Genomic DNA, 24,432 nt, shown 5'->3' on the forward strand with positions numbered 1-24,432 from the left:
TACATATACAACTCGTCTCTCTCCACTCTCTGTCCTCTCTTGCTAGCCTCTCTACCGTCTCTCGCTCGCCTCTCTCCTCCCTCTTCGAATTTCGCTTGTCTCTCTCCTTCCTCTAACATGTAACTATGAATCGTAATTAACAAATTATAGTTATGAAGCCTAATTAAAATTATTTTTGCGGCTATTTGTGAAAGTTTCCCAAAAAAAGATATAAGTAATTAATTTAAGTACTAGTATAAGTTTTTGAAGTAGTATCTTTTTTTTTTTCTTTTCAAACAGAGAGTGATATAAGAATTATGGAATTTAATTAACAAGGGTTCTTTTTAAAATTAAAAATAATCTTTTTTTTTCTTAGTAAACAATATTTTGGAGTTTGTTAAGTTAATTAACACCTGTTTGATATTGATGTCGAGAAAAATACATGTTTTTGAAAAATTAACTGTTTTGTTAATCAGTAAAACTGTTTTCAAATACTGTTAGGAAAAAACTAAAAATTTTGCTAAAAGTAGAAAATAATTTATTTAAAGATTAATACGAATTTACCAATTTATGTAGTAGTATAATTTAACTTGAGATAGAGTTCTAAAAAGAAAAATAAGGATTGTTAATAAATATATAAATAAATATGTGATTGTTTTTGGGAAGGTAAGTCATTCACATTGTGTTTTAATTAATTTATTTATTATAGTATATTTAATTAATATATATAGAAAAAACTTTATGAAGAAATTATACAGACATATCCGCCATGCAAATGGAAAATTAAGTTCCTAAATTATAGTAGTTATATTTCTTGTACTCCTTTTAAAATTATTATCATCTTTTGATTCTATACCTGAAGAAGCAGCTTATTATTTTTCAATTCTGATTTGTAAGATTTAATTGAATAGTGGGTCTTGATTTGATTTTTGGTTTTATTTCTGGAATTTTGTTTTTGGTGAATTGTGTTTTTTTTTAAGGTTGAATTTAGTGGAAAGATTTGAACTTTAGAATGAAAAAAGTTGGATTTTCTGGTTAATTGTTGATTCTGTGATCATTTGGTGAGTTGGGTTTTGGTGAATTTATTGGTATGTTTCTCTGTGTGGAGGATTTTGTTGAAGTTGTCCACATTAGGAGGTGAATTTTGTACCAAATTTGAACTTTAGAAAGGAAAAAAGTTGGATTTACTGGTTAATTTTTTATTCTGTGATCATTTGGTGAGTTGGGTCTCGTTTTTCTTGTCGAAATTAGTGGGTTTTATCTCAGTTTGGGGGATTTTGTTGAAGTAGTCAGCATTAGGAGGTGAGTTTTGTACCAAGATTTGAACTTTAGAAAGGAAAAAGTTGGATTTTTTGGTTAATTGTTGATTCAGTGATCATTTGGTGAGTTGGGTCTCGTTTTTCTTGTCGAATTTAGTGGGTTTCATCTCAGTTTGGGGGATTTTGTTGAAGTAGTCAGCATTAGGAGGTGAGTTTTCTATCAAGATTTGAACACTAGGAAGATAACATTTGCATGTGTATGAGAAGAATGAGGACAATGAGAGGTGAAGTAGGAGTATTGAGGGAACAACAATGACTACAGAGTCATTGGGTTTCTGTCCTTCTGGAAGTTATGGTTCTTTTGCTGCAATAATTCTGCTACATCACAAACTACACCCTGAAAGCCACCAAAAATGTTTAAGGAGAAAGAAGGATTGTTCCCCGGGATTCACAAATTCGCACCAAGAAAGAAGGTGGGGATGCTTCTACTGTGTGCAGTTTCGCTAGCAGTTTTCCTGTGGGTCGTGTTTGTTGACAAAGGTTTGGTCTCTAATCTTTTGACATTGCTGCTTTCTGGATTTTTTTACTAGTTCAGACTGAGGCATCGTTGACAGACTGATTGTTTGATACATTCAATGTGATTCTGTTTTTTTTTTGTGCTGATTGAAACTTGAGTTACAGTTTGTCGTTCTAACCCTCTGGGAAATAGCATCTTGGTACTACGAAATTAACAATCTTATATAGCTTTGTGTTGCAATTTTAAAACTTGTGTTGTTTGTCATCTTAATTAAGCTTTGAGCTTGCTAGATGCTGGAATCATTACCTCAGTTTGATGGCATTTAGCTTTGGCTCTTTTTAAGCTTTTCTTCATAAGGTAAGTTTCTGATTATGTCTAGTTTACACTGGAAGATTCTCATCTAACACAGAACATTATTTTAATCTTCTTCCTGGACATGGATAAATAAATGAGTTGATTTGGTTGTTCGATATGACGTGGGTGATAGAATATGGCAATGCCTTTCATCACTTTGTTTTTGGCTTCTGACAGTCTCTGCAATTTCAACTCTTTCATAGGTGAAGCACAAGAAAGTAACCCTCCCATAGGCAATAGGTTATTTCAAGAAGCTGGACAAAAGGATAATTCTACTACTATTGAGTCGGTAGAACGAACTAATGCTGGACAAAGTGCATCGACTGTCAAACCTCCTCCTCCTGTATATTTTAAAGGATACACTCTTCCTCGTGGGAATCCATGTGAAAGCTTCACGTTGCCACCCCCTCCAGCAGATAAAAAGAGGACTGGACCAAGGCGTAAGTTAAAATCTGTCTCATACACTTTTCAAACATAAGATTTAAATATGTCATTGTGCTGTCAAATTTTCTCTCTGATGGACGGTCAGTGAGAAAATGTAAGCTGCAGATTCTTAACTGGATGTTTACATTCTTTCAGCATGTCCAGTATGCTATCTTCCTGTTGAACAAGCTATTGCACTAATGCCTGATGCACCATCCTTTTCTCCTGGGGTTAGCAATTTGGCTTACATTCATGAAGAAAATTCAGAGAAACCCGAGTTTGGAGGATATCCTTCACTGATGCAAAGGAATGATTCATATGATGTAAGAGAGTCCATGAGTGTGCATTGCGGGTATGATATTTTTTCCACCTGGGTAGTTCTTGTAATATAAAGCTTCATCCACCTTTTTTTCTTTTTTCTTTTTGAATTTCAATTTTTTTCTTTTGGCTTCATCTATAAGATACTGATGGATAGTGTTGTAAATTATTGCACACTTCACAATGTGTTTTACTTCGTTTCATTTGTGTTTATTTCTGCTGCAAATCCATGTGATAGATTTGTTAAAGGAATCAGGCCTGGACATCAAACAGGTTTTGACATTGATGATTCTGACCTTCATGAGATGGAATCTTGTCGAGGTGTCGTTGTGGCATCAGCAATATTTGGTACGGATCTTTCAGTTCACGTGCTGACTCATTTCTTGTTGAATCTGCTGGCTATGATTTGTAACTAGTACATTCTTGGACAGGCGCTTTTGATTTGATAAGGCAACCAAAAAATATCAGTGAATATGCCAAGAAAAATGTCTGCTTCCATATGTTTGTGGATGAACAAACAGAAGTTTTTTTAAGAAACTCTAGTGAGCTAGATGGTTCCATGAGAATTGGCTTATGGAGAATTGTCACTGTTCACAACCTCCCTTATGATGATCCGAGGCGAAATGGGAAGGTTGGTATTCTCAATGATAACATCACCTATATTGAATAGTAGTTAAAATTTGCAAGCATTATTAGTTGGGGATGAGTATTTGTAAGAGTACATATCACTGAAAGGAGAATAGCTATGTTAAGAACTGAAAGGAGAATAGCTATGTAAAGAATTGAAAGGAGTATGTGCCAATTTTCTTCTCTTTTTGGTTTCCACTAACCAATTCCCTCCCATCCCCCAACCCAACCCAACCCAAAAGGTAATTCCAGAATTTTCAAGTTATTGACATCTATGCATCATTTGTTAGGATTGCTTTTCATTCAGATTATGATCACTGATCTCCCTCTATTTTCATCTGCATGATTGCCTTTTAGTATCGTACTTTGCATTTTCTATTTGGATTGAAATGACAAGGCTATGTTGTTTTTCTTTTTCGACAATGGTGGTGTCAAGCCTAGCTTGCATGCATCTCGACTATTCCACTGGGTGCCTGCTACAGTGCTACCTCCCCCAACATAGGTAGCTTTGCCACCAAGGCTTAGGCAGATGGGAAGAACTGACCTAGTGTTTTTTTTTTCTATTGGGATTTGAACCCTAGCCTCCCATGGGTTTTACCCACTTCATTGGCTGCCAAACCACGCCCTTTGGTGCAATAAGGCTCTATTCTTTCTAACTTCCTTTTGTTAGGCACTGTTTGTTCTTTCCCTATCCCATTTAACTTTTGTTCAATCAGATTTCTTCGGCGATGTGTATATGCTCATGAAATTATTACCTAATGGTATAGAAAAGCTTTTCAGTACTTGAGAACCATTCATTGTATGATAGCTGAGTGCTTCAAGTTCACCTACCTAGACTGGTATCATTTGTAAAATTCTCTGACTAATTTGTATTTGTTGACATTTCAGGTTCCAAAGCTTCTGCTTCATAGGCTCTTTCCCAATGCTCGTTATTCTCTATGGATTGATGCAAAACTTGAGCTGGTTGTCGATCCCTATCAAATACTTGAAAGGTACATCTAAGACTAAATACACCACTCCTTATATTTAAAGCAATAACCATGATGTTGCTTTCTCTCAGTTGTATTCTGTCTCTTGACTAATAACAGTACAGGCTTCTGTAGAGCCTCCCATACCTTCTAAAAGGTGTAGGACATTTCTTCCCCTGATTTGTCACTAGATCATTTCACAAGAGTTTCTAGCTAGAATCAACTATAATAAAGCATACGGTGCTGGCGGCTCTTAATCATAGTAGCCTCCACATGCTTTTATCAGCTTTCTGTAGAAAAGGTGATAACAAAAGAGTAAAGTTTAGAAGGCTGTGATTGGTCCAAAGGGCGGATCACAGACGGATTTCTCGGTTATCAAAAAAAAAGAGTAAAGTTTCTGGAAATGCTAAATGTTCGTTGCCAATAATTTAATCACCTCTCTGATTTGCTATTGCCTGGAGTTCTTCTATCATTTTTATCATATCAAAATTGATCTTTCTGCTACATGTCAGTATTGCAAAATGATAGATATTGTCACTATTGTGTTATGAACAGTGCTAGCGCGTTCTGGACACCTTCAACAATGCTTTTGCAATTTTTTGACACCTTACAATAATGAATAAAACATGCATGTTTTTTTTTTCCTTCAAAAAGATGAATAAGTCATACATGAAAATTGTTCTTGTTGCGTGACTTAGATTAAGAGCAAACGTGAGGAAGTGCTAAATGGCCCTAATCCTATTTATTACAAGGAAACTATCTTACTGATCAGGGGGTTGCCCTTCTGATAGAAGGGATCATAAAAGTTTGCAAACATTGCATGCTGGGCTAGTGATGCCGAGCTTTTGTTCTTTAAAACTGCTTAGTCGAAACCTTTCTTTAACTTATGTTTTAATTTCAGGTTCTTGTGGAGAAAAAATGTCAGCTTTGCAATATCAAAGCATTATAGGCGCTTTGATGTGTTTGTAGAAGCAGAAGCTAACAAAGCTGCTGCAAAGTTTGACAATGCTTCCATTGACTTTCAAATTGAATTCTATAAAAAGGAAGGTCTAACTCCTTATTCCGCAGCTAAACTTCCTATTACAAGTGGTAATGATGTAAACCTCTTTTCTCTTATCTTTTTCACAAATCTGATATAGATATTTTCTCTTCGATGAACGTTCTAGCATACTATTTTACATGCAGATGTCCCTGAGGGATGTGTAGTAGTAAGGGAGCACATTCCAGTTTCCAATCTCTTTGCTTGTCTTTGGTTTAACGAAGTGGATCGTTTTACTCCAAGAGACCAAATTAGCTTCGCCATTGTGAGGGACAAGATCATGTCAAAGACAAATTGGACATTGAATATGTTCTTGGACTGTGAAAGACGCAATTTTGTGGTTCAGGTGATCTTTTGTGTTTTGCCTTTTGGATTTTCAAAGATCTATGCTCTGATAATGGAATGGAAAAGAAAAAAAAGGAGATGTGCCTCCCCGCACCAGATTTCTTTTTGAATTCACACCAAATCTTCATAATATGCTAAGATTCTTATGGTCCTCGTAGGAAAAATGCAATGTGCAGTTGCATGATACGTGACTACTTCTCGAGTTGACATTTTATTCTTGAACTGCTCTTTTTTCTTCTGTTCTTCCTTTCAAAAAATGATGATATTAGTTCAGTAGACATTGAATCTCTGTTATATGATAGGATATAATAGATTGGCTATCTGTTATACTCTTTTATTATCTACAGGGGTACCACCGTGACATTCTTGAGCACTGGTCTTCCCCACCTCCCCCTGGTGCTACTGAAATTGTTCATCCTCCACCGCCTGTACCTGATGAAACCCCGCAGACCTCAAGCAACATTACAACGTCAAGTTCAGTTAATGAGCCATTAAAGAAGGTACCCTCAAAGCGCGGGAGAGACAGGAAAAAGCGTCATAGAAAAGTTATTGGAAATTTTGCTTAAGCAAATTCTTATTTTTTCCCCCTTACCTGTTACAAGGATATGAATTTTGGGGCTAGGAACTGAGATACATGAGCATTATAGCTTTTAACACAATGAAGGTAATCAAGTTTAGGTGTCAAATTTATTCATTTTTTGTTGTATATAATTGAAGGCTTAACATTTCTTTTTTCCTATCATAGCAATATCATACTGGAAATAGAACTTTCAATTGCTATCTCAGTTACTAAATTTCTATCCCATGCAACTCTTGTTTCTGAAGAAAGTAAAGCATTCAAAGGCATTAATACAATAGTACTAACAAAGGCAGAGGTAATGTTTGCGTACATGAACATCTTCTTTACCACCAAAAATGGTAACGTAAGACACTTCTTTACTCATGCTTGTCATCTTTTCGTGAATACCATCCAATCAAGTCTTTATTCTTTTATTCTTAAATATGGGTGCTAACCAGATTTTCCATTTTATATGCGAGGTCAATAGAATTCTCTAGAGAGTGAGACCACCTAAAGTTGGATTTCCAATTGTAGTTTTTAGTTTGGGGTGCAATAGTAGCATAGTTGCTTAGTCATCCTTCCTCTTATGTATTACAATATAGGTGTTTTACTAGCTATCTTTAGCGGAAAATGGACTTAATGGACAAATAAAGGATAGACAAAAATCTGTCATCCTACTCTTTCTAGACCCCGCTTGCGATAGTACTTCCTTTCAATCAACAAGTGGAGAAGAGCTTTCTCTTTACTTTTTTCAATGATGATTGATGTCCAACCCATTTTTGCGCGTCTCAACTATTTGATAAATATTTGCTACTTTCCATTCGCACATGTATCAAGTAATTATGTCCGCTATGATTTAGGCAGATGAAAGAAATTATGTAATTTTTTTAAAAAAATTGTCAAAGATTTGAATATGAGACTCGCTATTTTCTTTGCTTTTCCTAGTTTGGCTTAAATAAAACGACCATAGTACCTAGGTATTCATATCAATTCTTCTAACAAGTGATTAGACTATTACAATTTACATGTATCATAAATTAATTCTAGATTTTCTGTTTATACAAGTACATGATACTCTGGTATTCCATGATTCACTCAAATTATACAAATTTACTAGTACCTCTTCTTCTTAGCCCAATGACACATAATTTGAAACTCATGATATCCAGCTTTGTCTGCAGCAAGATTCAACGTGCCCAATCTACATATCACGTGTTGCTCTCTTATCACTAGCCCAAAGCTCTCGAGTTACTAATGTAACAACTGAAGCACATATTCAAAACTAGCTTCTTGCATTGCATGACGTTATGAGGCTCTCAGTTCGCAGTATACAGCCCCCGCTTAATCATAACTCACCTTCAGTTGTTCCTGTTTGGAGTTTTCATTTGTTGATGAAGCACCACAACTTTTCACAAAAAACTGATGAAAAGACACCCTCCACCTCTAAAGACCTCACAAACTCCTCAGCCTTCTCCACATTTCCCTGATTTTCCCAATATTCTACACAGGTACGTAAAGTCTCCTTGCTAGGGATAAATTTAGGCGGGCAGATTGACATTGCCTTGTTCAATGCTTCTATGGCTTTTGAGACCTGATCTTCATGGATATACCCACTTGCCAAATGACACCATGTGATGACAGTAGGAACACCTCCTTTTGATAATCCTCTGTCGAAGAGGGCCTCAGCCTTGCGTAGAAGACCATTTCTACAATATGCGCCAATCAAAAAGTTTGGAATTCGGAAGTCATAGGATAACCCCCCTGATTCCCATTCCTCAAATATTTGTTCAACTCCTTCAATGTCATCAAATTTCATTAACGAATTCATCATGCTAATGTAACCTTTGTTATATATTCGTAGATTCTGCTTGAACAGATCCCAAACTCGATGTAGCTCTTCCTTCTTTCCAGCTTGCGCATAGAGGTTTAGTAATACACCAAGTAACCCCTGCTTATTCTTGCTAGTGGCAAGCATGCCCTCCAGTTTATTCAGCATTGTCAGAGCTTTTTCCACTTGCCCAACATTGAGATACTTCTCTGCGATGATAGAATAAGCATTCCAATTCAATGTGATCCGTTTATCAGATTCCAACATCCTTGCTATTTTATCCATTCCATCAGAATCTCCAGCAGCAGCATATGCACTTAACCTGATTATGAGAATGAACTGGTCAAAATTTATACCCTTCCCCTCCATTTCATTCATCATATTGTCCATTTTCTCCCAATCTCCTGTTCGATAATACATTTTCATCATGAAACTGTAGCACAATGGATTATGAGCTAACCCCATATCCTTTACTTTTTGCATGATGGCCTCAGCTTTCTCTACAGACTTCTCACTGGCATAGCAGTTGAGAAGAGCTGAATAGGTTTGAAAGCCTTTAAATTGCTGCGGGATGCTATTGATATACTTCTCAACTTCTTCTAGACCTTTAACTTTAAAAATTAGATGAATTCGTACTCCAATATCAGAATATTCTGGGCTAAAACATCTTTTGTCAGTCATCCAATAAGATACCTGTCGACAGAATTTAGAAGATCACTCAACATGCAACATTGATTGAATCATCTCAGTATGAAATAAGAATGAGCAGCTTGATCTTTTCGCCTTAGGCCTCCTGACAGCAAAATTTTGTTCTTTCTACATCTTGCAAGGGTGAGGAACTATATCACTTATAATTCGATAAATATTCACATGACAACACAAGTTAATATTTGGTGGTTAATTATACTATTGGCATTTAAAACACAAAGCCACAACAGAGTTGGGATCACCCTATTAGTGCACAAAATCATGCACAGCTTTGATATCTATCAAGAACACACACCAGTTTTTTTCTTTTTGAAGAAGTACTAACATTTCCAGGGTATTATTGTCGTACCAGCAGGATGAAAACATTAGAAACCTAAATATCAAAGACCCTGACTACGACCCTAGGAATCAATAGAGAAACATTGAATTCACAGTATCAGCATGCATAAACAGACTAATGAAGCACCGCGACGTATACAGTGGAGACTTTCAGAGTATTATGCCTAAGCCCATCGAAAATCCTGAAAACAACCACAAGCACCACCTCGAAGGTCCTAAGATACAGTTCTATAATCATGATTCCTACCAAAGTTTTTCTCTGCGACAACTCAGTAAGAATACAACTCAAATAGAAGAGCTTTCCAAAGAGACAAACACTTAAAAATTGAATAAATTAATAACACTTTTCGACCCCCAAACAAGTTAACAATATAAATCCTTTGTACCCAATTTCACTCTATTGACAGAATTCATCACAATTAAACTATTCTTATGCTCATGGGTGGAGGTAGAATCCCAGATAGCTTTTGATCAAATAGTATATCTGTATTAAGAAATTCATTAAATATGTACATATATCAAATTTAGAACCTAGTTATTACCACTTGAAGTCATAATCTAGAACCCATAAAGTTGAAATCTTGGCTCCGCCTATGTTAGTTATTCTATTGTTACTTGGGACCAGCTATGCTAAGCAGAGTTAAAAAGACCTAAACTTGCTCCATAAGAAAATTGTTAAGCATCAGCCAATTGGACCTTAATTAACAGAAATGATGGGATTAACCCTTTACCCATTTGTTTTAAAAAACACAAGAAATGGTCTAATTCATAACAAATTGGCTCAAATTCATAGAAAATATGACAGCCTAATTTACAATAGCGCGACTAATAGCAGAGGCGGAGCTAGAGTACAATCTACATGAACCCTTTTAACTTTTGACCCTGAATATATAGTAAGAAATCCACTAGATATTTATAAATATTTGACACTAAACTCAATTATTACCATATATTAACTTAAGATTGTTGTACGAACTCATAAACTTCAAAATCCTAAATCCCCCTCTTACCAATACAACAACAACATAACCAGCGTAATCTCACAAGTGGATTTTGGGAGGGTAGGATGTACACATACTTTACCTCTATACCTTTATGGGATAGAGACTAGAGAGGTTATTTCGATAGACCCTTGGCTCAAAAGAAATGTAATTGATGCACGAAAGTAAAAAAAAAAAAGAGACAACAAAATCGCAAATGTACAAAACAAGTGTAACTAACACATATTAATTAATAGACATTGGGGAAAAGGGGAACTACGTGATACCTAAATCATATATTACTAGAAGTACAACAGCACTCGACTACCTACTATCCTACTCCTCGACCTCAATAACTTCCTTTTTAAAATCAACTAAAGTTATGTCATATCTGTCTAATCACCTCCACAGTTCTTCTTCGACCTACCTCTCACACCTCCTAGCTGTCGCATTCTCACACCACCAATACACACAAGTGTAGTTAAAATAATGTTACCTCAAGGGCATGTTTGTATCTTCTGTAATCTTTTAATGATTTGATCATATACTGAAGTTCTTTTTTAACCACATGTTTCCCTTCTTTGATCCATTGATCAAGTACAGGTACTATAGACTCATTTGGGTCCCCTAAGGGTGAAATTCTTCTGTACAAAGAGTCTCCATTGATGGGTCTGTAAAGATGATTACTTGGCGTCGAAATGTAGAAACGGTTAAACACATTTCTGTGATTAGATATTGAATTTGAATTTCTCAATATAGAGAATAAAAGCTTCATTTTAGGGTTTATGCTGAATCTTGAGCAAAGTGAAGCAGAAATGGGAATGGTAAATATGTGTATATATATACATAGTACTGCAAATTATTAGTTTCAAACTATTCGCCGTCTTAAAAACACATTTTTATTTTATTAACTCAACTTTAATACACACTTCATTTTTGTCATATGACATAACAAAGTGGTTCAAACTCTCGTAGAAACATTAGAGAAATGTTGAAAATATCTTAAACTTGATGAGAATTTAAAGGTGTATTTCACTTATGTTGCAAATTTAAAGGTGTATTTCACTTATGTTGCAAATTTGATGGTGTATTTAAGTTTAGTTAGTCAAGTACACAAACATTTTTTAATAGTGTCATAGTTCATGGATAATCATAAAATTAAGGGGAATTTTTGCAAATTATTATTATAATAAATTTAATTATGTTTCATAGTTATAATTTGCATATTTACGGGTTGTAGCTATAGTTTAAACTATCTCGTTTGTATAATTTGCGGGTGAGTTTGTATAATTCACGGGTACGTCTGCATAATTAAGCTATTTTTGTATAAACTCGAAATAATGAATTTATACAAACACAAACATTTGAACTTTAAACAGTTATACAAATTATATTATACAAAATTACATTATACAAAAATTATACAAATCATATTATACAAATGCTGAATTATACAAACTCGAAATCCCAACCCACGTAATTATTATTGAATATTTGTCGCAAATGGTAATTAACTAAAACTATAACTATAATGATTAATTAATTAATATATGTTTGCTTAACCATGTAATTTGTTTTCGATACTTCTCTCTTTTTAATTTTATCCAACTTTGAGATACATACTCATTTTTCTAAAATAAAGTAAAGTAATATTTACTTTCCGTTCACTTTTATTTGTCTAATATTTCAAAAAATATTTTTTAATTTGAAATTATGCGTACTTATTATTTTTCAACCTATTAAACAAAAGCAATTACTTTTTTAATTTACACTTAATATTAATTACTTATTTCTCAATGTCCAAAAATATACATAAATTCAATATGAATATTGTGGTAATTTACATATTAATCATTATCTTTTTAAAGAGTATGCAAATTTTAAAGTGGACATATAACTAATATTATAATTTTTTCTTTTTTTTATGAAAGTCCTAACTATAAGCACATTGTGCAAGTAATTAAAATCTTTAATTTTCCAATTTATTTCCATTATATTTGACTTTAAAATATTTTTCTTGTTATTCCTTGTTTCCCAACAAATGGCAGCAGGGAAATTAGAGCCCCCTCTGGTCTTACCCTTGAAGTAACCATTCTTGTACTTGCCCCCCATTTCCATCATCCATCTTCTCTTCAATTTTGACAGAGACACAACAAGGCAAAACGGCGAGGGTTACAATTTTTGTTTCGAAAAACGGGTCAAAAAGATGATTCCTCATCAATGGGCACCTCCCTGTAACAATCAGTGCACCCATAAATACTCAACTCTCATGCAAATTCCTTGTAATTACTACTCTCTTTATTACCCCCCTTACCCTTTTCTTGATATCGCTTTACAAAGTTACAATCTTGAAAAATTGTATCTTTATGCTAAATTTGCAGACATTGTGTTTATGTGTAGATATATTTCTTTAATCTTAATGTATTACTCTGTGTTTGAATTTTTTATGATAACCCTTCTGTCTGGATAGATTGCGTCCACCTTGACTAATTTCTATGGGCTATTTGCTTGTGAGACTTCATGTTGTGTTTGAATTTTTGACTATGTTTAATTCATGCTGTCAAAAGCTTCATAGCAGAAACCAGAAAGAAGAAGAATCTCTTTTGTTTTGGTTTGAGGGGAGGAGCAGTGGACATTGGTTATATAGGATTTTGGGAATTTTATGTAAAGGTAGAATCTTTATGTTACTTTTCAAGTAAAAAGATGAAATCTTTTTAATGTGTGCCCGGGTAATCTGCATTGGGATGTAAAACACTTATCTTTTTCTGTGTGTGTACTGTCTTTATGTGTAGATACTTTTGATAAATCTAAGTGCATTACTCTGTGTCTATTTTTTTTTTATAACCGTGGTGTCCGCGCAACTCGACTAATTTCATGGGGTATTGCAACTGAGACATCATTGTTCTCAACCTATTTCATTAGGTGTTGTGTCTCAAAAGCTTCACAACAGAAAGAAGAAGAATCTCCCTTTTGCTTTGGTTTGAGGGAAGGAGCAGTGGTCATTGGTTATATAGGATTTTGGAAATTTTATGTAAAGGTAGAGTCTTTATGTTAATTTTCCAAGGGGGTATGACTGGTTGTACAAGAAAGAAGAAAACTACAGATGAAGTCTGTATCTTTTAGAGTCCATAGTGGTCTTTCCAATTGGTTACTTTGTTTATTAAAGACTGCTACCTCCTTTTTTTTGTGAGCTTAACTGATCTATCCTTGTAAAGCTTGCATCTTCTTGATGCCTTGAAATGAATCTACTTACTTCATCAAAAAAAAATTTAAAGACTGCTACCAAATAAAGATGTTTTTTTTTATTTTTTACCAAAGTTCATCTAAGCTACATCGACTGTGTGCCATTGCTTTTCAGGTTAGGATGTTATTTGAGTAATTGTTGAAATTATGCAGCCGTCCAATATTTTATGCATGATATAGCATTATAGCTTGGTGCAGGTGCATTGCATTAGGCTGTTTTCAACTGTGTCTGGCTGTAGAAAGAAGAGGAAATGGAGTATTAGTGCCTGTAGGAAAATTTTCAACTTGGTGTCATTAGGGTGTTATTTCTCTTGTAGCCTAAGTCTCCCTTGAAATCAAGTTTTGGTTGGACTGTGTGTTTGGTTTGATTTCCTGGACATGCTGTTTGATTTGAATCTTCCTCATTTGTATTCTCTCAAATCTTTCCAAGCATTTTCTACCTTTATAGACTAGGAGTGCTGGACACTGCCGTCCAGTTTAACATCATAATGCATTTTCTTGTTTGGCGCAACTTATTACTGTGTGTTTGGTTTGATATCTTGGGCATGCTATTTAATTTGAATTTTTCTCATTTGAGTATTCCTTTCAACTCTTAAATCAAGCCTATTCTTCCTTTATAGATGGGGAACTCAGAATACTGCTGACTAGTTTAATATCATAAAACATTTTCTTGTTTGGCATCTCTTATTACTTACAGTGAAGTGAATTCCAAGTGTGTACTTTAGCTGGATTTCTGTGGTGTGCTGTTTAATTTGAATCCTTCTGATTTGTGATCCTTCCAACTCTGACCAAACCTTTTCTACCTTTATAAACCGGGAAACTCAGACTCCTACTGAACGGTTTACCATCACAATCCATTTGCTTGTTTGGTGTAACTTGTTAATTACAATGAAGTGAATTGCAAGTATTCCCTTTTGCGCAATTCATGGTTAGCTTACTGATTTTTCAGGTGATAAGATTTTGAGCCAATCTAACTACTTTGAATAACCAACAACTATTCAGCGTAGATCTACATTGCTTTCCTTCATAGTTTGTCAAAATTGTAGAAACTTCTTCCTGTAGTTTCTAGAATTCCAGTTTTCTCTGAGATATGGAAAATCAGTATGTCAATCTAACTGTTCAGTGTTAAACTTGGTGATGTGCGTCGTCATGTTAATTCAGAAGACCTAGGGTGTGTGGTTGGACTAAAAGAATAAAAAAGAGTGTGTTGGTTGTGCTTGGAAATATGGGATGGTATCCTGGAGAAGACTGAAAGGAAGCTATCGAGATGGAAGGCTCAATATCTTTCTCGAGGGGGAAGGTTGATTCTTATAAACTCTGTTCTTGACTCTTTACCCACTTATGTGATGTCCTTATTTCCAATTCCAGCAAAAGTAGAAGAACAATTGGACAAGTTAAGGAGAAACTTTCTATGGCAAGGCAGCTATAGTTTAGTTAACTGGAAGACTGTACTCCTTAGCAAAGATAGAGGGGGGCTGGGAATTAGAAACTTGAGATTGCAAAATGAAAGTCTACTGAAAAAGTGGTTGTGGAGGTACACTGAGGAGGGAAGTGCTCTCTGGTAAGAGGTGATTAAAGCCAAGTATGGTGAATTAACCCCTTGGTGTACAGAGAACACAGTTGAACCTTATGGTGTGGGAGTATGGAGAACAATCAGAAACCTGTGGCCCCAAATGGAAGCAGATTTGTTTATCAAGGTGGGAAATGGCAGTAAAACTAGATTTTGGAAGGATATCTGGATAGAACAATCCTCTCTTAGGGATCTTTTCCCAGATCTCTTTCAAATCAGTGAGAACCCTGATGCTAATGTGATTGTTGGACAGAACAGGGTTGGAATTTAGTTTTCAGGAGATTTCTTAATGATTGGGAGGTGGAAAGGGTTGCAGAGTTACTAGGGAAGTTAGGTGGAATGAGAATACACACAAATGCCACAGACAGGATGCTATGGAGGCACAAAAATGATGGTCTTTACACAGTTAGCAGTGCCTACAGAAGAGTCTCCAACTGATGGCAGGAGACCCAAAGCATCAATGGAACTATTTTTGGAAGGGGGACGCTCCTACAAAAGTGAAATGTTTCACCTGGCTAGTGATAACGAGGGCTTGTTTAACACAGGAAGTATTACAGAAGAAGGGTAGACAAATGGTTCCCAGATGCTTTTTGTGCAATTTGACATGAGAAACAAACAATCACCTTTTCTTGCACTGTAACTTTACCAAGCAAGTCTGGAATTTATTCATTAGCATTTCAAATCTGAATTGGACAATGCCAGAACATATATCAGAGTTGTTAAAGAGCTGGGTAAGGAGAGGAAGCAGCAAGAGCCAAAGGAGATGGTGGAGGTTAATACCATCATGTATATGGTGGTCAGTTTGGAAGGAAAGGAATGGTAGATGTTTTGAAAATAGATCCAATTCCACCCACAAGGTCAAATGGAATTGTATAGTATCCTTACTTTTTTGGTGTAAACAGTTGTGTATAGTAGATACAGACCAGATTGTAGATTTGATAGGAAGCTTGTAACTGACACTTTTTGGTGGTGACCAGCATGCCTGAAGAATACAATCTTACCAGTTTTTTAAAAAAAAAACAGAAGGGAAATAAAATCCTCTACATTGAGATATTTAATCAGCTACCTCTGTTCTCTCTGTTACCGGAAAAGAATTTGTTGCTAAAGAACGCCTATTTAAATACCTTTTAAGATAATTATCAACTGGAAAGGTCAATAAGGTCTTAAAAATGTCAAGTTCTATAACCTATGTTGATTGGATTCGGGTGTGGGATTTTGACACGGGTGGCAGATCTAGAGGCTGGATTCATCGTCACGGGGCTTTGTATCCGATTGCGGATATGGGTGCTGGGATACGGCTAAAAATAATAAAACTAATATATACAACAATTAGTTATTTAAGAATGGTGAAAATTAACTTATATATGATTAACAAGGTGATTTAAATTCATATCTTTTTACTACGTAAAATGAAAACTGAGTATTGCATAGTTATAAATTGATATAAATATAGTATTATTTATCTTAGGATTAGGGGATATGGTAGGAGTATGGTTCAAATATTTGGATATCACCAATAAATGCATATCACGACACATAAAAGTTTATATTTCGACAATTAATTGAATTTATTAAATTAGAGCTAGTATGTGTATATTCGTTTTAAACACTTGTTGTAGTGCTTTATGTTTGTATGTGTATGACATAAGTCCATAGATGACTCAAATATCCGATCAACATATGCTTCTTGGCCATAGGTGTAGTCAAAGTACCCAAGTTAGGTTGATCAAATCGGGTGTGGATCCCCCACCCACGCTCACACCCATGTCGTGTCGACACGGGTGCGAGTGCGACAAGGATTTTAAAGAATCCGAGTGTCCATAGCCTATAACTATGGACACTAAGAAGGAAATTATTTTTATTTCCTAACGATAATTTATTTGATCAACTACAATTAAACCTCTCTATGACAACCACCCGCTATATCATCATCTCACTATAACAACCAATTTTTCTTATTTTTATCTTATATTTTTGCCTATAACAACAACCATCAATATAACAATACACTCTTTGTAGAATTACTCCTTTATATCAACCTTACTCAAATATTAATTGCTTCTTCTATTTCCTACTTTTGTTGCTTGTCATTTATTTTCATAATGAAAAAACACTAGTACCGATTTACTATCCTAAAGCCCCATATAGAAATAGAATCTCTAAGATGACAATAACAAGTCTAGTATTTTGACTAGATGTTTTGAACTTTTAATATACCACTTTCAACAAAGAATATAACATCAATACATACTTCTGTAATTAATTTATTTATTTTTGCATTGAGAGATATGCGCATATTTGTATTCCATTTAAACAAAAGTTTTTTATCCTGTAAGTGTCAACGTGATTTATTAATAATGTATTTGCTTTCTTTAACTTTTAATTAGTGAAATTTAAGTAATTTCTTTTAATCTTTTATAATATTAAAAAATGAGAAAATACTTTTTGGGTAATTGTTGTCTATAACAGTCAAATAAGATTTACATGTCAAATGTTGCTATAGGTGTATAATAACCTGTCACTATAAAAGCTGAAAAGAATTTCGGAACAAATGAGGTTGTTATAGAGAGGTTTGACTGTATTTTTGATTGGTTTTTTCTCTATGTTAAAGTTGCCACTGCAAGCAAAGATCATCATGTGTATCTTAAGCACTTTTGACAGCAGACAGTCCATATGGTTCTGGCATGCCAAAACTGCAGATGTAAGAATATATAGCTGTGAATGGATAAGATGCGTTAGCAGGTCCTTGTTTAGGTATCCAAATCTCTCTTTTTATTACATTGAGTGGGCCTGTCAGATTTTCGATCCTTATATGACCTTTGAAATGATGGTTGATTGTTCTGAATCAATGCTAGTTGGACAAAATATAAACCTACTTGGCATTTACTCTACGATGTAAGTCTGACATGTCATAGATATCATCAGATATGAAATTAATAGCTTGTATTTCTATCGACTGATTGTAAGTGTGTTGATGAAAGGACCACAGCTATAAAAGGACTACAGCTAATAAAGACCTAGCAGAATAACATCCCTCTCCCACCTTTTTAGCCTTTTATCTTTTGTGTTCACTCTTTTTAATTTAGTTTCGAAACAATTCCGTAAAATGTAATTTCTTTGACAAGATATAATACTGGTTTAATTTTATTTCAATTGTTCTAGTGTTGGTTTATTCTTGTAGTAGTTTGTTTCTTGGCATGAATTTAGCGCTGATATGTTACAATTTTGTGATGTCTGAATTTTTGAAGGGAGAGTCTTTTGCAAAAAAGGATGTGATGCTGATGGAGAGACGTGGGATGAATGTAAGTTCCAAGCTTCTATATTTGTTGGTTTCGAAATAACCCTGGTGAATATTTGAGTTTACTGTCTGATCGTTGTGGTGAGGAATTGTGCTGCTTGTAGAAAAACTTGCATATGGAAGAATCTTACACTGGTGAAAAGAAATTTATTATATTCCACAAGATAATATATTACCATGGGTGACAGCTTAGGACTTTCTATTTATGAACAGTAGAAAAGTGAAAACCATGCCTTCACTTTGTAAAATCTAAAATGTCCATATTAGTGGTTGTCTTATATCGCCAGCTTAAGTTATTTAACCTTGAGAAGGATGGCATCAGATGATATTCATCATTCACCAAGTTTAAGGAATGTCCATAATATTGCTCTCCTTTCGGAGTTCAACTTCTTTTAAACTTGAGGACATTGCACTTATATATAACTAATGCTTAGGAAATGTCTTATTTTTGAAATTTGAAACCTCTATGAGGCTTATCTATTGATCTAAGCTACAATAGAGGAATAATGAGCTATATGCAGGTTTGTCAGAATGTGAGGAAATATGCTATAAAAATCCAGTTCTGAAGGATCAACAGTGGAGTGCTTACATTGACCGATCCCCTGGTGCCGCCAGCTGCTCTGAGGTCTCCCAACCTTTCTTATTATCTTTAATTGGTTTTTCTTTAACAGTTCTCAAAATGTGATTTTTCTTAGTTCTTACAAGTTCATTTGCTTTACGATGAATTTTGTCAATTGTAGTTCAAATTCATTTTTTCCATGTGTTCAGGGTCTGGATTGAAAGTCAACTCTCTCAATAGTATTCTTCATAATCTCTTTTTTTTTAAATAAGCATGGTGTCCGCAATAGCTGTGCTATTTTTCATTATCTTACAAGAACATACATGAAGTTTCACAGTACAATGCTGATTTGTCCTTTGCAAGCTGAGGTCGTTATTCTCTTCCGGTTCGTAAGTAGTAAAGAGAGTTTCTACAAATATATTTTTTTTGAGTGAAGAGTAAAGAGAGTTGTTATATTAGCATAAGACAAAATGGCAAGGTTTTCTTTGATCTGCTAAAAAATCAAGGGAGCTTCTAGAGCAGTTATGGGTGCCTTTGCGTCATTTGTTAATATAAATGTTCATGACCTCATCAAAATGATACAAGTGTTCATGTTTCTGTGGACCAATATCTTGAATATTTCATCATGAGGTTTGGTATTGGACGGCTTAGAGATCCCTTTTAAAGTGGCAGTAAGTGCTAGTTCTTGAGCCAACTTAAAAATAACTTTTTGCATGTCATGAAAGTTTAGATACCTATATCTAGTATGATCAATCATCATTTTTGTTAGCTGGCTTAACTTGTAGTATTGGGGACTTTTAGAAGTATGTGCTTCTCACCTTGTTCTTGGGTGATATTGAATATGTGCATATATTTATGAACACTTTGAGTAGTAACTGTATGTTGTATTGGACATCACAATGAGTAAATACATGTCTGCAGGGACCGCCTTTCTAAGAGTAGTCCTTGTATTAGGAGACTTGTGCTGATCAAAATACTGACACACCTATCTAATGGAAAGATAAATCTTAAAGCCTGTCTAGATAATAATCTAATCTAAAACACAAAAGATAAATATAAACTAATTTTAGTGTATAAGAACTAATAACAAGAAATATGTATTCTAATATGCCCCCCTCAAGTTAGGCTATGTGTTACTAAGCCTAGAACAAATTGTGATGCTTGACGAGTGCTTTTGTGAGTGTATCAGCTAGCTGATCGGCAACATGGACAGAAACAACTCGAACCAGTTTTTGTTGGACATATTTACGCAAAAAATCTAAGTTCACCTCAACATGTTTCATGCTACTGGATTCGCGCTAAAATAAGTGACAGAGTGACACAAATGTTATTACAGTAGATAGTAGGGAACTCTTTGACTAGACAGCGCATCTCAAGCAATATATTATTAATCCAAAATGTTTCAGCAAAGGTATTGGAAACTGCTATAATTGGCCTCTGTTGAGGAGCGAGCTACATTTTTCTGCTTTTTGAAGGACTAACAGATAGGATTGAGTGTGACAAGGAAGATTGGGCTATGAAGTTGGATGACGCTCTGTGAACGTATCAAACAGCATATAAAACGCCAATTCTGACCTCTCCTTATAGGTTGGTTTATGGGAAAGATTGCCACCTGCTCGTCGAATTGGAATACATTCATATGAGCAATCAAAAAGCTCAACTTGGATATGGAACTTGCGGGTGAGGAATGCATGCTAAAGTTCCACTAGTTGGTTGAGTTAAGGTTGCATGCCTATGAAAATGGAAGATGCATAAGGAAAAAACCAAGCAGTGGCATGCCAAAGCTCAGTGGGTGTCTATCTCTGCACTGAACAGATATGCTGACATAGCAACCAGAGTTCCAACACTTGCGTGGGAGGGCACATTTGTCTGTAAGTCTTCCAGCTACTCGTACCATACGATTCTTGCACAAAAGGGATACCATTCTGAGCACCCACTCCATATCAGCTCCTTGAAGGCATTTGATCACGGGGTGCTTCCAAATCTCAGAGATAAGCCCACAACTAAGAGTGGTGAAGATAGTATGTTTGTTGGTGTTGATTGCTTCTCGAGAATAGATCCATGTTATAATGGTAATGGTGCTACCAATTTGTTCTTTCAAAAGTGGCGTGCCCTCATGGTATACCAAGGCCGATTGTGAGTGATTGGGATATAAAATTTTTGAGTTATTTTTGGAAAACTCTATGGGCTAAATTAGGAACATGTTTGATCTTTTCTACAGCATATCATCCTCAAATAGATGGGCAAATGGAATGGCCAATAGAACTTTGAGGAATCTTTTAAAGGTCGCAGTTGAAAATAATTTGAAGGCTTCGAAAGGTTGTATTTCGTTTGTGGAGTTTGCATATAATAAGAATATTCTTAGTACAACAGATCATTCAACTTTTGAATTGGTATATGGTTCAATCCTTGTATCTCCTTTAGATTTACTTCCCATTTCCGCTAATGAAATTTTGGGTGTTGATGGCAAAGCTAAGGCCAAATCAATGAAGAAACTACATGAGAATGCATGACAACATCTTGAGATCAAGAATGATGCCTATGCTTCCAATGTCAATCAATGGATAAGACATGGTATTCCAACCGGTAATTGGGTATAGGTACATTTGAGAAAGGAGAGATTTCTATCCAAAAGGAAGACAAAGCTTGATCGAAGGGGAGATAAGCCATTTCAAGTTGTTGTAAGAATCAATGAGTTGGCCTACAAGCTTGATTTGTTCGGTGAGTATGGTGTTAGTGTTACCGTTACTGTTTTTGACTTATCTTCAAGAGGGATGAGATGATGCATATCTAGAGGCTAACCCAAGTCAGTGAATCCTTAAAGTAGACCATTTATGAGGATCTAAGATAAAAATTTTTACAAGAACTCCAAGGCTTAACTCATAGGATCTTGTATCACGACTTTGAAAACTATGAGGGAATCAAATAAGAAAATCCAAGGCCAAGTATTCCTTCTTGCATCAGAGGGATCTTATATCTAGAACTCTTGTTTAGGTCATTTTCCCTGAAGGCTAACAATTAAGAATGGGAAGAAATGAACTTTGGGCCTAATTCAACTCCAAAAGGTAGGTAGCTCATGAGGTAGCGGTTGCCCAAGATCATATAAAGTGAAAAACAACTCATCCCTCAACCAATGTAGAACCCTTAGCAAGGGGCATTTTTGTACTTTTGGCTCTTGAGTTGTCATAACATTTTATTTGTGTTCTTTCTTTTTAGAATGAATTTGGATGAAGAAAACTCCCGCTGGAGCTTAGAGTATCTTAGTTCTTCTTGGCAACTTAAAAGTCTTTGTTTATGTTTGTAGATTTAGGTCCTCTTGTAGTTTAGTATGTTAGTTTGTTCCGTGTAATAGTTAGAATTTCAATACTTCGATTTACTTGAGAGTTGATTTCTCCATTGAAATTGGTTGTTCTGCATTGGTTTGTGGAGTAAAATTTTCAAATAAAAATGTGAATTGCCTAAACCTCTTCCCTTTTGGCACTCAAGTGACATAATCTTCTTTATTGCACGCAGGAATGCTTTCATGCTTGTGTAGCTGGCTGTGGATACAAGGTCAGTTTGTGTTATTGACAAAAACTTGGAGTTTATTTTCTAAGTAGTCACACTAAGTGAACTGTCAAAGTAATTGTAAAAGAAATTAAACTGGATCAAGATACTCACATGCGTGGATACAATAAGTTCCCGCAACTCTTTTGGTGGCAAGGAGTAACCTGATGTCGTGACCAGTGATCATGAGACCTGTGCATCAGCGGGAAAATAGTTGTAATTTCTCTAGTCAAAACACTGAAAAGATAGCATTCTGCTGCTCTATGTTGGTTTTTACTTTTTCCCTAATTTAGGCTTTGTTGGACGTGTTTCCAAAAGGTTGCTGCTTGAAAAGTTATTGAGTGCTGATAATGAGTGAAATTCAAGATATTAAAAGCATGGATGTGGTGGAGTAAGTGTGGTTATGTAAAGAGTATCCAAGTGAAAGTAGCACCTCACGCTTACTCTGTGCCGCCCCTCTGTTTGCGAGGGATTAGGAAGAAATAAGTACAAGAAAAACAAATATATATTCTTAAAGCAACTTTATGTGGACAGTAGTATGAGTGTTGGGTATGGATATGATTCGACATGGGGACTTAATATTTTGACTATTTCAAGAATGAATATCAAATATTCATACTGCTGTTATGGGTAACATCTAGATAAATGAAGAATCTGTGTCATAAACTAGTTCACACTGATTTGATCCACTTATTTTGATTCATTTCATCTGTAACCGTGCTGGTATGCTATGTTTCATTGCATGTTGTTGCGTTTCTCTGCTATGCATTGCTTGCCATAAACATTTCTAGTTTCTTGTTAGATGACTCTGTGTTGTTGGTTATGCAGTTTGACGTTCCTTCCCAAAAAGTCGATCAAATCCATCCAAGCAGGCCTCCTCCGCCTCCTCCCAAAGAGAAACTGACCACACCTGCTGTGAAAAGAATATTACCCCGGGAATCTAGCCAAACGATTGATGACATACCTGGGACATCCGCGTAGCATCAACGGGTCTAACAGTGTAGACAACTTGGGATACATTTGTTCTGTTCACAACCACAAGTCTAAATTTTGTCACAAGTCAAGAGGCAGTAGTAATTTTCTTTAAGAAACATTTTGAGAGCTCATTGGAAAGTTGGTAAATTTCTCAAAATTAACAAGCAATCATAGACAAGTGTTTGATATTATCATGAGAAAAACTATGTACAACTTGGCTAAAAATGTAATCTCATTACACCATGCATCCAAGTATGCAAGTTTTTAATGAAAACATTATTTTTATTACCAAAACTCTAAGATTGTTGTTGATTGTCTAATTACTTCAGAGTTATGATACTTTTTCCAAATGTTTGTGATTTAGGTATATATATATATTTAACATCAAAGCAACAGGAGTGGATAAAAAGCTTCCACATTTAAATAAAAAATGGATACAAACTAAAAGAGCATTGGGAATTAAAGCTCTCTATTTTATTCTCAAGCGATTTTACAATGAAGAAATGAAGGTAATAGATCATGATCACGATTGGGTCCTGATGACAAAGGGAAGATCTAAATCTAAGATCATAAAAGACAAAATCCTTGATATCAAGTTACATAAGCTAGAAGCAACAGAAGAGACATGGAAGCTAGCCTACAAAATGCTAGATCATAAACATGTTTTACCACAAGATGATGAAGCTTGAAATGTAAGCTGTCAAAAAGACAAAACAAAAGACGTAAGCACTTACGTCAAAGAAGATAAACGAGAATCTTATCTCTTTCAACTTTTTCTCTTTAGTCAAAAAGAGAAATCACATCATGTCGGCCATCAGTATCATTGAAGGACGAAAAAAGAAATACAAATTTCTGAGGGATTTCCCGAAAGAAAGAAAAATTGTAATAAATATATATATATATATATAATATAATATAATAACATAGTGTAATTCCACAAATGGAGTGTTGGGAATGACTAATGTATATTGTAGATCTTATGTTTACCCTTGTGTGTG

General features: G+C 35.1%; 3 protein-coding genes across 3 annotated transcripts; 2 read left to right on the forward strand and 1 right to left on the reverse strand.

The window, feature by feature from the left end:
- The first annotated feature begins 725 nt into the window (after positions 1-725).
- On the forward strand, positions 726-6,603 carry LOC102582809 (uncharacterized). The gene is made up of 9 exons (XM_006360970.2): positions 726-1,778; positions 2,313-2,549; positions 2,689-2,884; positions 3,089-3,198; positions 3,282-3,481; positions 4,366-4,469; positions 5,347-5,534; positions 5,631-5,830; positions 6,177-6,603. The coding sequence occupies exons 1-9, from the start codon at positions 1,652-1,654 to the stop codon at positions 6,393-6,395; spliced, it is 1,581 nt and encodes a 526-aa protein (XP_006361032.1). The 5' UTR covers positions 726-1,651; the 3' UTR covers positions 6,396-6,603.
- A 765-nt stretch (positions 6,604-7,368) lies between these two features.
- Positions 7,369-11,042, reverse strand: LOC102583147 (pentatricopeptide repeat-containing protein At2g20710, mitochondrial-like). Its single transcript, XM_006360971.2, has 2 exons — positions 10,740-11,042; positions 7,369-8,909 (listed from the first exon to the last, which is right to left on the reverse strand). Exons 1-2 carry the CDS (start codon positions 11,016-11,018, stop codon positions 7,770-7,772), a joined length of 1,419 nt encoding a protein of 472 aa, XP_006361033.1. The 5' UTR covers positions 11,019-11,042; the 3' UTR covers positions 7,369-7,769.
- Positions 11,043-12,260: 1,218 nt separating this feature from the next.
- On the forward strand, positions 12,261-23,746 carry LOC102583478 (uncharacterized). Its single transcript, XM_006360972.2, has 5 exons — positions 12,261-12,525; positions 18,305-18,358; positions 18,876-18,979; positions 22,427-22,465; positions 23,288-23,746. The coding sequence occupies exons 1-5, from the start codon at positions 12,450-12,452 to the stop codon at positions 23,438-23,440; spliced, it is 426 nt and encodes a 141-aa protein (XP_006361034.1). The 5' UTR covers positions 12,261-12,449; the 3' UTR covers positions 23,441-23,746.
- Positions 23,747-24,432: the final 686 nt, after the last annotated feature.

Source organism: Solanum tuberosum, unplaced genomic scaffold, assembly GCF_000226075.1.
Source record: "Solanum tuberosum cultivar DM 1-3 516 R44 unplaced genomic scaffold, SolTub_3.0 scf00338, whole genome shotgun sequence".
In the NCBI taxonomy this organism is placed as follows: Eukaryota; Viridiplantae; Streptophyta; class Magnoliopsida; order Solanales; family Solanaceae; genus Solanum; species Solanum tuberosum.